This window comes from Poromitra crassiceps, assembly GCF_964638095.1.
Source record: "Poromitra crassiceps genome assembly, chromosome: 2".
Taxonomy (NCBI): domain Eukaryota; kingdom Metazoa; phylum Chordata; class Actinopteri; order Beryciformes; family Melamphaidae; genus Poromitra; species Poromitra crassiceps.
In genome coordinates, this window is record NC_139624.1 from 27617983 (window position 1) to 27630784 (window position 12802).

At 46.7% G+C, this 12802-nt stretch overlaps 1 protein-coding gene across 3 annotated transcripts in view; it reads right to left on the reverse strand.

Moving 5' to 3' along the window:
* LOC310772275 (copine-8) overlaps window positions 1-12802 on the reverse strand; it is a gene marked incomplete at both ends in the record, with an annotated part of 185612 nt that overhangs the window by 12573 nt on the left and 160237 nt on the right. For all 3 annotated transcript variants that reach the window (XM_083632037.1, XM_083632036.1, XM_083632038.1), the window contains 2 exons: window positions 969-1071; window positions 4159-4286. In XM_083632037.1, coding sequence (XP_083488163.1) covers window positions 969-1071; window positions 4159-4286 — 231 coding nt within the window. The remainder of the gene's footprint in view (window positions 1-968; window positions 1072-4158; window positions 4287-12802) is intronic.

The window sequence follows — 12802 nt, forward strand, 5'->3', positions numbered from 1 at the left end:
TATCTGCCAGGCCTGGAAGCAAAGGCAGAATGTTCTGTTTAGAAAGTGATGTAATGATCTGTTTATATTCCATTAGCTCCACCCTTTTTAGAGGCTGTGCGTTCTGGATAGTATTCCTACGCGTCAGCGTCTGACTGAAGATTTTTTCCACTTGGTGTCACCAACCACGTGCATCAAACATGTGCCTCAAACAGGTCCGCAAGTTGGGTATATAACCCGGGCGCGCACATTGATCTGCTCCCAAAATTCCTTCACTTCAGCATGACTGCAAGAATGAATGACAAGAACAGCGGCTTTGCTGACGGCTCCGACGAAGCTTCTGGAGGCGGCCGGGGTGCCAGACCGAAGCGCTTCATGCCTCGCTACAGTCCAAGCATTCGCATCTGCCCAGAGTGGCGTACCGCCTACATGGATCCAGAGGATGGACACCTCAAGCGCTTCCGCATGCCGAGCTTGTGAGCAGGGTGGAGTTCTTCTCGGGCTCGAGAACCGAGTGGAGGGGTGGGGGGTTATCTCTTGATCTCTGTGAAGTAATTGTCTTTGTGGTCAGAGTGCAGAATCAGCAGTCTGCTAGTCTCAACGCCAGACCCATGAGAGGTTCTTACGCTAATACACTACGTTACTGCATGCCGCAGATCTCTCTCTGGGTCTGGGACACTTTCCCCCAGCCGGCTGGTTATGGGAGGGAACCATTCACTTGGCCAGTAATATGCCAGTGATGGATTCAGTCCTCTCCAATCAGTAACGTCTTTGCGATCAGACGACACGGGAGGTGCAGCCCATTTTTCAAACAGCTCTCTCATCGGTGCTACAACCTGTCACTCATTCAATTTCAACCCGCCTTCAAAACCAGCAGTGGCTGTGAAGTGGCACAGACTAATTTATGTAGTATGCGGAGCGCAGCGATTCAACGTAATATTTGAGTCTGGGGAGAGACTAGCAGTCTGCTAACAGCTAGAAGCTCTTACATTGACGATGGACTCCTTGGTCTGGGCCATGTCTGAGATGACGCCATCTGTGATGATGAGGAGCACAAAGTACTGGGAGCCGTCCTTCACTGAGGCCGCATACCTACACACACACACACACACACACACACACACACACACACACACACACACAATCATTGCTGTCCTAACATTGTTATTATTATTATTTATTATTATTATTACGAACCCCTACAGTCTGGCTTCCGTCCCTTCCACAGCACCGAAACCGCCCTCTCCAAAGTCATCAACGACCTCCTCACCTCCGCTGACTCCGGTGCCCTCAACATCCTAGTTCTGAGCACAACCTTTGACACTGTGAACCACTCCATCCTCCTCCAAAGGCTGCGCCAACTGGGTGTTGAGGGCACCGCACTGGACTGGCTCACCTCATACCTCACCGACAGACAACAGTTAATCTCCCTCTCCGGTCACTCCTCCACCCTCTCCTCTGTTTTGCAGGGGGTCCCCCAGGGCTCAGTCCTCGGCCCCCTGCTCTTCATCTGTTATATACTCGCCCTTGGTCACATCATCCGTCAATTCAACCTGGACTTCCACTGTTACGCCGACGACACTCAGCTCTACATCAGCACCAAATCCCTCCAGAACCCACCCCTCACCCACATCGAAAACTGCATATCCGCAATAAAAACCTGGCTAACCCACAACTTCCTCCAACTGAAAAGCGACAAAACTGAACTCCTCCTCATTGGCACCAAATCCACCCTCAATAAAACCGGACCCATCACCCTCACCATTGACGACTCCACCATCACCCCCCCCCCCTGGCTCGCAACCTTGGTTTCATCCTGGACCCCACCCTCTCCTTCGATCCCCACGTCAGCTCTGTTGTCAAAACCTCATATTTCCATCTCCGCAATATCGCCAAAGTCAGACACTGCCTCTCCCCCCCTGCTGCTCAATCCCTCATCCATGCCTTCATCTCCTCCCGCCTCGACTATTGCAACTCCCTCCTCACCGGCATCACCTCCCGTTCCCTCCATAGACTCCAGATGGTTCAAAACTCAGCCGCCCGCCTGCTCACTCACACCCGGTCCCGCGATCACATCACCCCTGTCCTCCACTCTCTCCACTGGCTCCCCGTCAAGCAACGTATCGACTTCAAACTACTCCTCCTCACCTTCAAAGCCCTCCACAGCCTAGCCCCCCCTACCTGACTGACCTCCTCATCCCCCATCGCCCCTCCCGTACACACCGATCGATCCTCTTCTACTGCCACCCTCATCATCCCCCCATCCAGACTCAAAACCTTTGGTGACCGTGCTTTCTCCCGCGCCGCACCCCGACTTTGGAACTCCCTCCCCCAGACCGTTTGAGACTCTCCCTCACTCCCCACTTTCAAAACCCGACTTAAAACCTACCTGTTCTCCCAAGCTTACAACCTCCCCTACCCCTGACCACCTCCTCCAGACCATCACCCTCCGCCCCCCGCCCTCCTTCCCCCTCCCCCCCTGCCCCTCCCTCCTGTTCTCTTCCTCTCCTCTGCTTCTCCATACAACCTTGCCCTGAACCGCCACTGTTATTTGTACCTGTTGTCTGTATCTGTTGCCTGTTGCCTGTATCTGTTGCCTGTTTCTGTTGCCTGTTGCTTGTCTTTTGTTTTACTGTTAAGCGTCTTTGGGTTTTGAAAAGCGCTATATAAAATAAATGAATTATTATTGTGTCATTTATTTCCTTACCTGCATTTGAGTTTGGTTTGACATAGTGGATAAAAATAGGAGATAAATATTAACTCTTATTACACTCCATTGAGTGAATGCCACCATGGCTTTGGTTTTGGCTTTGGTCTAACAATGCCGACCTTTGGAGTGCCTTTCTATTTATCCTTATCCTCATCAATCAAGTGTCTCTCTGCCTCTGTATCTACAGTATCTTTATCTCTGTCCTACAGATCCTCAGGTCAATATGGCCTTCAATTGCTCCTGTGTTATTGAGTGTAACCTTTCAAATCCAAAGGAAATTTGTGGATATAATAGAGTTTAAGACTGCACAAATTATGTATAAGGCTAGAAATAAGCAGCTGCCAGGAAACATTCAAAAAATGTTCTCTGACAGAGAGGGCGGCTATAAATTAAGGGGGGAGACACATTTCAAAACACAAGGCTCACGGACAAGATTGGGGCGACAGGGCCTTCGCTGCAGCTGCCCCCACCCTCTGGAACGCCCTCCCCAGCCATATCCGTCAAGCAGACACTCTGTCATCATTTAAACACGCCCTCAAAACCCACCTTTTCACCCTTGCTTTCAACCCATGAACTCCTTCCTCTCTCACCTTTTATTTATTTTCTTTATTTATTTTCTTCTCTTTTCTTAAGTTATGGTATTATATTGTTTTGTATTGTGAAGCGTCTTTGAGCATTTGGAAAAGCGCTATATAAATCCGATGTATTATTATTATTATTATTAAAGTGCTTCTGTATCACAATATATGGTGTGAAGCTATGGAACATTATGAATGTGGATCTCAAGCAATGTCCAAGCATAAACCATTTAAAAAAAGGGTATAAACAACAGATTTTCAAAGGGTACAGGGATGAAGCAGGACAGTAACGAATATACAATTGGTGACAGAGTTATATGTAATGCTTTTTTTGTTTTGTTTCATTAATTTATCTATGGTGTAAAACTTTGTGTCTAGACCAAGTTGAGATATTATTAACTTAAGTTTGACAAATGATGAAGAGGGGGGTAGGACTAGATAAGTGTTTACTTCTTCCTACTCCTTTTTGGACATTGAGTGTTGTCCTTGGGGCTGAATTATTTTATGTTATTTTAAGTGTGGGAAAACAAACATATATATATGATATATGTTTGATTTGTTTTGTATTTGTTTGTGACTTTTTGTTTTTAACATGTTCAAAATAAAGTATTCATTCATTCATTCATTCATTCATTCAAAGGAGTCGCGAACCGACTGTCACTGATATTTACAGAGGGAGATATTTCAGCCACCTCAGCCTCCGCTGCACTTCACCTTCCAGCGCCGGGAGCTTTGATATACTGTATGTGCATGTCTGTCTCCAGGACCATTGTTCAGTGTGTAATTTGTCCTTTGCATATCTCGACAACTGTACGTCATGTGTGTGTGAGTGTGTGTGTGTGTATGCGTGGGTGTGTGTGTTTGCATGCGTGCGTTGCGTTTGTGAGTTACCTGGCCACATGGTTGATGACAGGGGAGAAGTTGGTGGGTCCATAAAGATGAACAGACTTCAGACTCTGGTAGTAGGCTTCCATCACACCGTCGATCCCTGCACAGTAAGGATTCTGGGGGTTCCCATTCTAGAAAGAGGAGAGGAGAGGATAAAAAAGAAAAGAAAAGGAGAAAATGATTAATCTCCGTGATCAATTTCAAGGAGTAATCAATCTGATCAGGAAAACAGCGAGAGAAGGAGAGAGAGAGAGAAGAGAGGAGAAGAAAGGGAGAAGAGAGATAGAGAAGAGAGAAAGGGAAGAGAGGGGAAAATAGAGAGCGAGGAGAAGAGAGATAAGGGCAAGAGAGGAGAAGGGAGAGAGAGAGAAGGGATAGGTAGATAGATGAATGAAGTATTCATTGTCCGTTAGGAAAATTGTTCTTTACATCATCGTCGGGGGCAAACAACAAGACAATGAGCATCAGCAACACCTTCACATCACAAGACAGAAAAACATGAACAGGACAAAACATGCATGGTTGGAAAAAGGAGATGGTAGTTGGGGGACGGGGGTGTCAGAGTCCATTACTTAGTCCAATAGATGTGGGGATGAATGTTTTCTTTGTTCTTGTTGTCCTGTGGAGTGTGGATGTTAAGTTAAGTTAAGTTATCCTTTATTTATCCCCATGGGGAAATTTATCCTCTGCATTTGACCCATCCTCTACTACAGGGGTTCCCAAACTTTTCCATCCAAGTACCACTATGTACCAAACCAAATTTCCCAGGGACCACTTCCACTGCGTAAACCACAGTTTGGGAACCAATGCTCTACTAGGAAGCTTCCTAGAACTAGGAGCAGTGGGCAGCTGCAGTGCAGTGCCCGGAGACCAACTCCAGTTCTTTTTGCCATTGCCTTGGTCAGGGGCACTGACAGGAGTCTTAAGCCTAACATTACAGTACATGTCTTTGATTGTGGGAGGAAACCGGAGCACCCGGAGAAAACCCAGACGAACACAGGGAGAACATGCAAACTCCACACAGAAAGAACCTGGGATGGACCGGGGTTCGAACCCAGGACATTCTTGCTGTGAGGCAACAGTGCTAACCACTGAGCCACCGTGCCGATGAATGTTTTATTTGTTCTTGTTGTCCTGTAGAGTAGGGATGAATGTTTTATTTGTTCTTATTGTCCTGTGGAGTGGGGTCTGAAACCTACATCCTGCAGAGCATGTGAGCAGAGTGGAGCGGTGATAACTACCGCTCCTCGCTGATGGAGCGGCCCTTTCCACCCGCTCCATCGCTCAAGGCCACTCCGCTCCAGACCGCTCCGCTCCAGTCCGCTCCCCGCTCCATACAGATTTAACCCGCTCCCACTCACTGCTCCGCTCCGTTCAAAAAAGATAAAAAAGATAAAAGGCCAGGGCGTTTTAATTTGCATTTAAACGCCTGGGCAATGGGCATTGCTCACTACAAATAACATGAGCTCAGCAAAGTCAGCTGAATGTTTATTGTCGCACCCGGCCGCAGCCCTTAAAGCAAATAGTCTAATAGCGTATATGTGTCTTTATTTTTACGTGTGCCAAGGGGAAAATGGCGAATGCTGGCAGAAAAAAAAGTTGGTCGGATTGAATGTATATAGATGAATAGAAACAAATTAAAAAAAGCTGATAAAGAAAATGTGTGATGGTGCAACGAAATCAAACTTCAAAGAGAGGGGCATCACTCAGCGTGGCTCTCAATACGCTGCGTAATTACGCACGCAGCAGCCCCGCTGCGGAGATGCAGGAGCGCGAGGCAGAAAAGGAATAAACATACCGCTTATTACATGTTCAATGATAGCCTGAGGAGTCTGACTCAGACTCCTCAGGCTATTATTGAACATGTTTTTATTACATAAATAAACAAACGTTCTGTGTGTCTTCAGGGTCAGGGTCCATGAGTCTCTTCCTTCTCATCTCGCAGCAGCTGGCAAGAAAATAGTGGGCGTGCACATGGCCACGCACCGATGCATTCTGGTTCGACCCGAACATGTTGTGAGCGAAACTGGAGCGGGACTGAGCGGGTGATCGGTGTCGCTCCGACTTTCGCTCCGGTAGCGCTCTGGTCCCCGCTCACCGCTCAAGCCAAAATCCCGCCGCTCCACTCCCCGCTTGCTCCCCGCTCCACTCCGCTCACATGCTCTGCATAGTATACTGTAATGAGTGATGCTGTATGCCAGAGGGTGGGGGGAATTGCACCCGTGCTGATTAGGCAAGTGATCACACCTGTGCTCGAGCAAGCGGGGTAGGATTGAAAGGGGAAAATCGGATAGGCATATTTGTCTCTGGAGAGCGGAGCCCGGTGCACGTTACAGGGCAGAAGCCCAGCCGAGCAAACAGCCTTGTTGCACTTGTTAGTGGAGGGTGGACGGGTGGGTGCCATTCGTTAGTTTAAGGCTGCCGGCGGTGAAGATAGACAGCATCTGGGTGGGTGGCAAACCAGGGCCTGCAGGTTCCTGCTACAGGCAGGGCATTGTGGTGAAGATAGTGGGAATCATATAGGAGTGCCTTCTCCGCCGCTCTCCAGCCTGTGGCAGAGGCTCTCCTGCCGTCTGTGGAGACGCCTCACTGCGCTGGACCGGTGGCTTCCCCCACAGTAAACTTTGAAGCCGGGACCAGTGCCAAAGCTCAGACCCCGGAGAGGGTCTCGCACTTGTGGACAGTTAAGTGCTTTTTAAAAGATACACATTTTGATTTATGTCCTTTGTCTTTTATGTGATGTGTATTTTAATGTTATATGTGTTTTAAAGTAGCACTCATAGCCACACAGTGCGGGGAGGAAAGCAGCTGGGTTATTTAACTGTTCCTGAGAATGCTGCGCATGCGTGCCTTTATAGCCTGTTTTACCTATATGTTTGCAGTGAAGTGATGACGTTTGCAGTGCAATCTTAGTGTGCCCTTGTGGGGTGAGATTTTGGGTGTGAGTTGCAGTGCAGTGCCCGTTTGCAGTGCCCTAAGCTAGAGGGGTGAATATGCTGTGGTTTTGGCAATAGCCCATACACTTGAGTAGCCTATACGGCCTACTGTATGTTGCTGGCATTCAAAAGGGGGGGATTTAGAACTCAGACTGCATCCTATACCTGTGTGCAAGGCTGGTTGTGCCTTATATCCTTCTGTTATATTTTGATAACCCATTGGTTTCCTCATCCTTCAACTTCAGCACAGCATACATTCTGTGTTTGGGCGCTCTACATTCTCATATTTGAGACAAGGTTTATTTCAATACCTTTAAACAGTCAAAAACATCAAATTCCTGGGAGTGCACATCACGGAGGACCTGTCCTGGTCACACAACTCCTCATCACTGGCAAAGCAGGCTAACCAACGCCTGCACTTCCTGCGGCGAATGAAGCGAGCCCACCCCCCCCCCCCCTCCTCACCTCTTTCTACAGAGGCACCATTGAGAGTATCCTAACCAATTGCGTTTCCCTCTGGTATGGAAACAGCAACGCCATGGACCTGAAGTCTCTGCAGAGGGTGGTGAGGTCAGCGGAGAGAATCATTGGGACCTCTCTCCCAACCATCCAGGAGACAGCACACAAACGCCTGAACATTGCCAAAGACCCCACCCACCCCTTCAACAGTCTGTTCACCCTCTTGCCCTCCGGCAAGAGATGCCGCAGCATTTATTTTTAACTTACTACCTTTATTGTCGGTTGTCAGTACTTCTCTTGAAATTGCACTATTTGTGGGCTAGATGCAATCATCATTTCGTTTCTGCCGTGCCCTGTGTATTGCTTAAATGACAATAAAGCTGAACTTGACTTAAAGAGGCATCACTCAGCCGCCCCCGTCCGTGGAGAGAGGAGTGTGTGCCGGCTTCTCTCATCTCTCCCTCACTCGCTGATCAAAGCCAGTAGCCACCAACCATTCATTAACACATTGAGTGCCAGCCATTTTTTCAATCCTGTAGGTAAGTTGTGCCAGGGTTTTTTTTGAGGATTCTGGCTCATTTTACAAGAGCCGAGGATTATTTTCTGTTAAGAATTCGTGAACACCAATCATCTAAAAATAACTAATAGAATGTGTGCTTTCTCTGTCTAAAAGAGTTAGTTTGCAGAGTTAGTAGTTATGTAGATATTAGCCGTTGAGTACAGCATGGTTTCAGAGATTTTCAGAGAGTTTGGAGATAAATGGATTTTTAGAACCACCTCACGTGCCTGTGATTATGGGTGCCCTTGTCTCTCACTCTGTGCGCTCTCTCTCTCTCTCTCTCTCTCCTCTCTCTCTCTCTCGAGAGAGAGAGAGAGGAGAGAGAGAGAGGGAGAGAGCGAGAGGGAGAGTTGCTTCAACTCCTCCCTCCGTGGGCGTTCTTCTTGGCTGCAGCGGCCGTCACAAGCTTGTCACCAGTCTCAGTGCTTTGCTGCTGTCCTGTGCCTGTGGCTGCGCGGCCGCTGTTTGAGGAAGTCGGGATGGACTCGCTCGCTTCTTGGAGTTTTGGTTGAGAGAAGCTTTTGCGATTCTGGTCATATTTATGCTGCGTGTTTCAAAGTGTGTTCCACCTGTAATCTATTATGTAAATTTGCAATCCCGCATCGCCAGCAATCAGCGCGAAAACGAAAGCGTTTTCCCCCATCCATTTTCATGAGAATGGCTGGGGTGAGAATGGCGTGACAAGTTAAAAAAATGCTTGCCTTCCTCTAGTCAGGAGAGCACTGTCGCCACTTAGTGGTCGGTAAAATAGATTATACACATTCTCTTGCTCCAATAGTGATCTAGAAGACGTAAAAGTTGTTGATTGATGTCCCACCGTCAAAAAAAAAAAATGTTTATGTAAGACGAGATATCTCGGCTCTGGCACTCAAGCGTTGGATTATGTAAGACGAGATATCTCGGCTCTGGCACTCAACGTGTTAATATACGTGAACGTTAATAGCGGGCACTCATCACCCAATAGCCTAATGCAGTATCATCTTGGTTAAATGGTTAGAGAAGCAAGCTTGTGACCGGAAGGTCGTCGGTTCAATCCCCGGGACCGGCAGGATAAATCTGGGTGAGGAAAGCGAAAAGGCAGCGCTTGCCCCTCCCTCATTACCACCACTGATGTGCCCTTGAGCAAGGCCCTTAACCCCAACTGCTCCAGTGGAGCTGCTCAGTGGCCAACAGATCAGACTGTGGTTGTACTGGTCAGCTTCCAGGTATGAATGTGTGTGTGAATGTGAACAGGGTGCTCCTGAAAAAGAGAGCATTGCTCTCAGTGAGACTCCCCCTGTATAAATAAAGGTTAAAAAAAATAAAAAAAATAAAAAAAATCTCCTTGTTGCATTTTCAAACTGGCAGATAGAGGAAAAGAAACAATTCAACTTTTACTTGTTTACTCTCTTCCAAATAATCCAGCCACGTAACTACGTCCAGTCATGAAATTATTAAATAGCACGGGGACATTAATGGTTTGAAAAAGTGCCATATAACCACCCACTCCAAAATAAGCTGGGAGCTGCTAAACTATAGCCGACGCAGACCTTGTACTAGAGGCTGGGGTGGTAATGTTCGGGAGCGCGCAGGACGACCGGGTAGCGTCTGAGAATGTTTAGAACAGAAATAAATCCTTTTAGGAATAATTCCTGTAGTTCTAGAGATAGGGCATGACTGACTCTCTGACTCCTATGGATGAGGTTGCATTTTCACTTTAACTTGTATGTAAATCATATTTGTGGTGCTGATAACATAGAAACAGCAGCTTGGGGGTGACGAAAGTATTCTATGCCAGCAATCATTGGCAGTCATTTTGGAAAACAGTTGCCATGGTCATCAGAATGCCAAACTGCAATATCCAGATTTTTTCTACATTAAAGGGATAGTGAAGATTATTGGACATGAAGTCGTATGAACTCCATATCAGTTGTAGAGTGTATGGGGAGCTGACTTGCCGATCCATGAGTCCTGTGGGCGGAGCTCTAGCTTGATCTGAGTAGAGAAAAACCAGTCCCGACGGACATCCTAGGGTGACGGAGTTATCAAGTTTGACTCCTAAAGAAAGCATGCATGTGTTATGACATCTCATTTCATCAATAAAACCGCAGTCTCTTGCTGTTGATCAGACCGCGCTATTTATTGGCACTACTTTCTGGCTCCGCACTGCATCACTAACACTGTGTACAGGTGTAAACAGGCTACTAAAACATACTAAACATGTCTGACTAAACTATGAAAGCGATTAAGATATGCCGTTTACGCCAAATTTGAGGGGATGTCTTTATGAACCTGAATACACAGATGAGGAACTTGTCAGATCGACCTAGAATGGGCAGAGAGAGAGAGAGGAGAGAGACGGAGAAAGAAGACGCAGATCAACAGAGTTGGAGAGCTACTGCTGCCCGAGTAGCCTATGTAGGCTATGTATTTATTTTTATTTTTTAACTGACAACATTGTTAGATTTAGGTACTATAGTCTCTCATACCATGGGTTTTGGCACAGCAGTGCTCTTCAGTACAAGGGGTTTCCTCTAGCCTGGGTAAACCCATCCCCCACGTGACCTGCTCTCAGACCTGTTCTCAGTCACTATGTGACTGGGAACTGAGAGAGCAGGTCACGTGGGGGCTGGGTTTACCTAGGCTAGGTTTCCTCTGCTCTGGACGTGGAGGTAAATAATCCTTTGTATAGGTGAAATGTGCACCGTACACTTGATTGTTTTTATCCTTGCTGGCTTTGTGTCAAAGCTCAACCCTATTTCAACAAGCCAGAGTTGTCTAAGGGCATGATCCGTGACAGGGAAATGATGGAATACAGTATCACTAAAGTTTTGATTGCTACAGCCTGGAAAATCACAAGTGCGCACCATTTTGTCAACTCGCCTCGCTGTTTACAGACATAAACGCTCTGGCGTGCTGTGTCTGAAACACCTACCTAAATAAATACATAGCCCAAGTTAGTGACTGCCGCGGATGCACAAAGCCAGCGAGGATAAAACAATTGAGTGTACGGTGCTCATTTCACCTATAAAATGATTATTTACCTCCACATCCAGCAGAGAAAAACCCATGTACTGAAGAGCACTGCTGTGCCAAAACCCATGGTATGAGAGACTATAGTAGGCTACCTAAATCTAACTGACTAATCTGACTCATGTTGTCAGTAAAAAAATAATAATAATACATAGCCTATATAGGCTACTCGGCAGCAGTAGCTCTCTCAACTCTGTTGTTCTGCATCTTCTTGCTCAGTCTCTCTCTCTCTCCTCTCTCTCTGCCCATTCTAGGTCGATCTGACAAGTTCCTCATCTGTGTATTCAGGTTCATAAAGACATCCCCTCAAATCTGGCGTAAACGGCAAATCTTCATCACTTTCATAGTCAGACATGTTTAGTATGTTTTAGTAGCGTGTTTACAGAGCACGCTGTGTCTGAAACACCTGGACACAGTGTTAGTGACCGCAGTGGTGGGGCCAGAAAGTAGTGCCAATAAATAGCGCGGTCTGATCAACAGCAAGACTGCGGTTTTATTGTTGAAATTACATGTCATAACACATACATGCTTTCTTTAGGAGTAAAACTTGATAACTCCGTGACCCTAGAATGTCCGTCGGACTAGTTTTTCTCCACTCACATCAAAATAGAGCTCCGCCCACGGGACTCATGGATCAGCAAGTCAGCTCCCCATACACTCTACAACTGGTATGGAGTTCATACAACTTTATGTCCAATAATCCGCACTATCCCTTTATGCTATATATGTACCAAATGTGGCGCTTACATAAAATGAATAATAGGTTAGCTATGCTGCCCCACTAATAGGCCTATAATGCACAATATAATGAAATTACCAATTACTTTGTAAACATCCATAGAATTATGAGTATTTTATTTGCTTTTCAGGGTTACTAGGAACTACATTATGCCTGTTATTGCATGTGGGGCCAATTCATAGCTTTCAAGGGGCGTTACGTGCTGCCGGGGACGCCCACCTGGCGGTCAAAAAAAAAACTTGTTCATTCCGCTGCCAGCCGAGTCGACTAGTTTCTCACGCTGTGTTTGTTCAGCTGTTTGTACACACGTCTTTGCGGCCAACATTTCATCAAAGGTAAGCTCAAGTAACGTTACAATAATGATTAAAATACCCCGTTAACGTTACTTGAGCTTACCTTTGATGAAATGTTGGCCGCAAAAACGTGTGTACTTTGATGGCAGAAAAAAAGCCATTTGCCCTCCCCAGCGACTGAACCACGTCTAATCGCACAAATCCACAACCTCCTCCTGTCTGAGTTTTCTTTCTCCGACGGGATTCTGTAAAAGCACAAGCCAGGCGTGTCTCCTCGTCGGTTAGTGCAACCGATAGCACAACAGGTATCCGGCATTTTGGCTGAACAAACACAGCGTGAGAAACTAGTGCGGGCAGCGGAATGAACACGTTTTTTTTTTGACCGTCAGGTGGGCGTTCCCGGCAGCACGTAACGCCCCTTGAAAGCTATGAATAGGATAGGAAAGTTTGACCAACCGCTGGTGGCCATTTTGAAAAATGTCCGCCACGGCTACCAGGGGGGAAATTTGTGATGCCCCAATATCCAGTTTTGTTCACAATATATCTATAGACACATCTTCAAAATTTGGTGCTTTTATCACAAAATGAACGATTGCTCTCATATGTTGAGCTATGCCGCCCCACTACTGGTATAGATAATAATTATTAA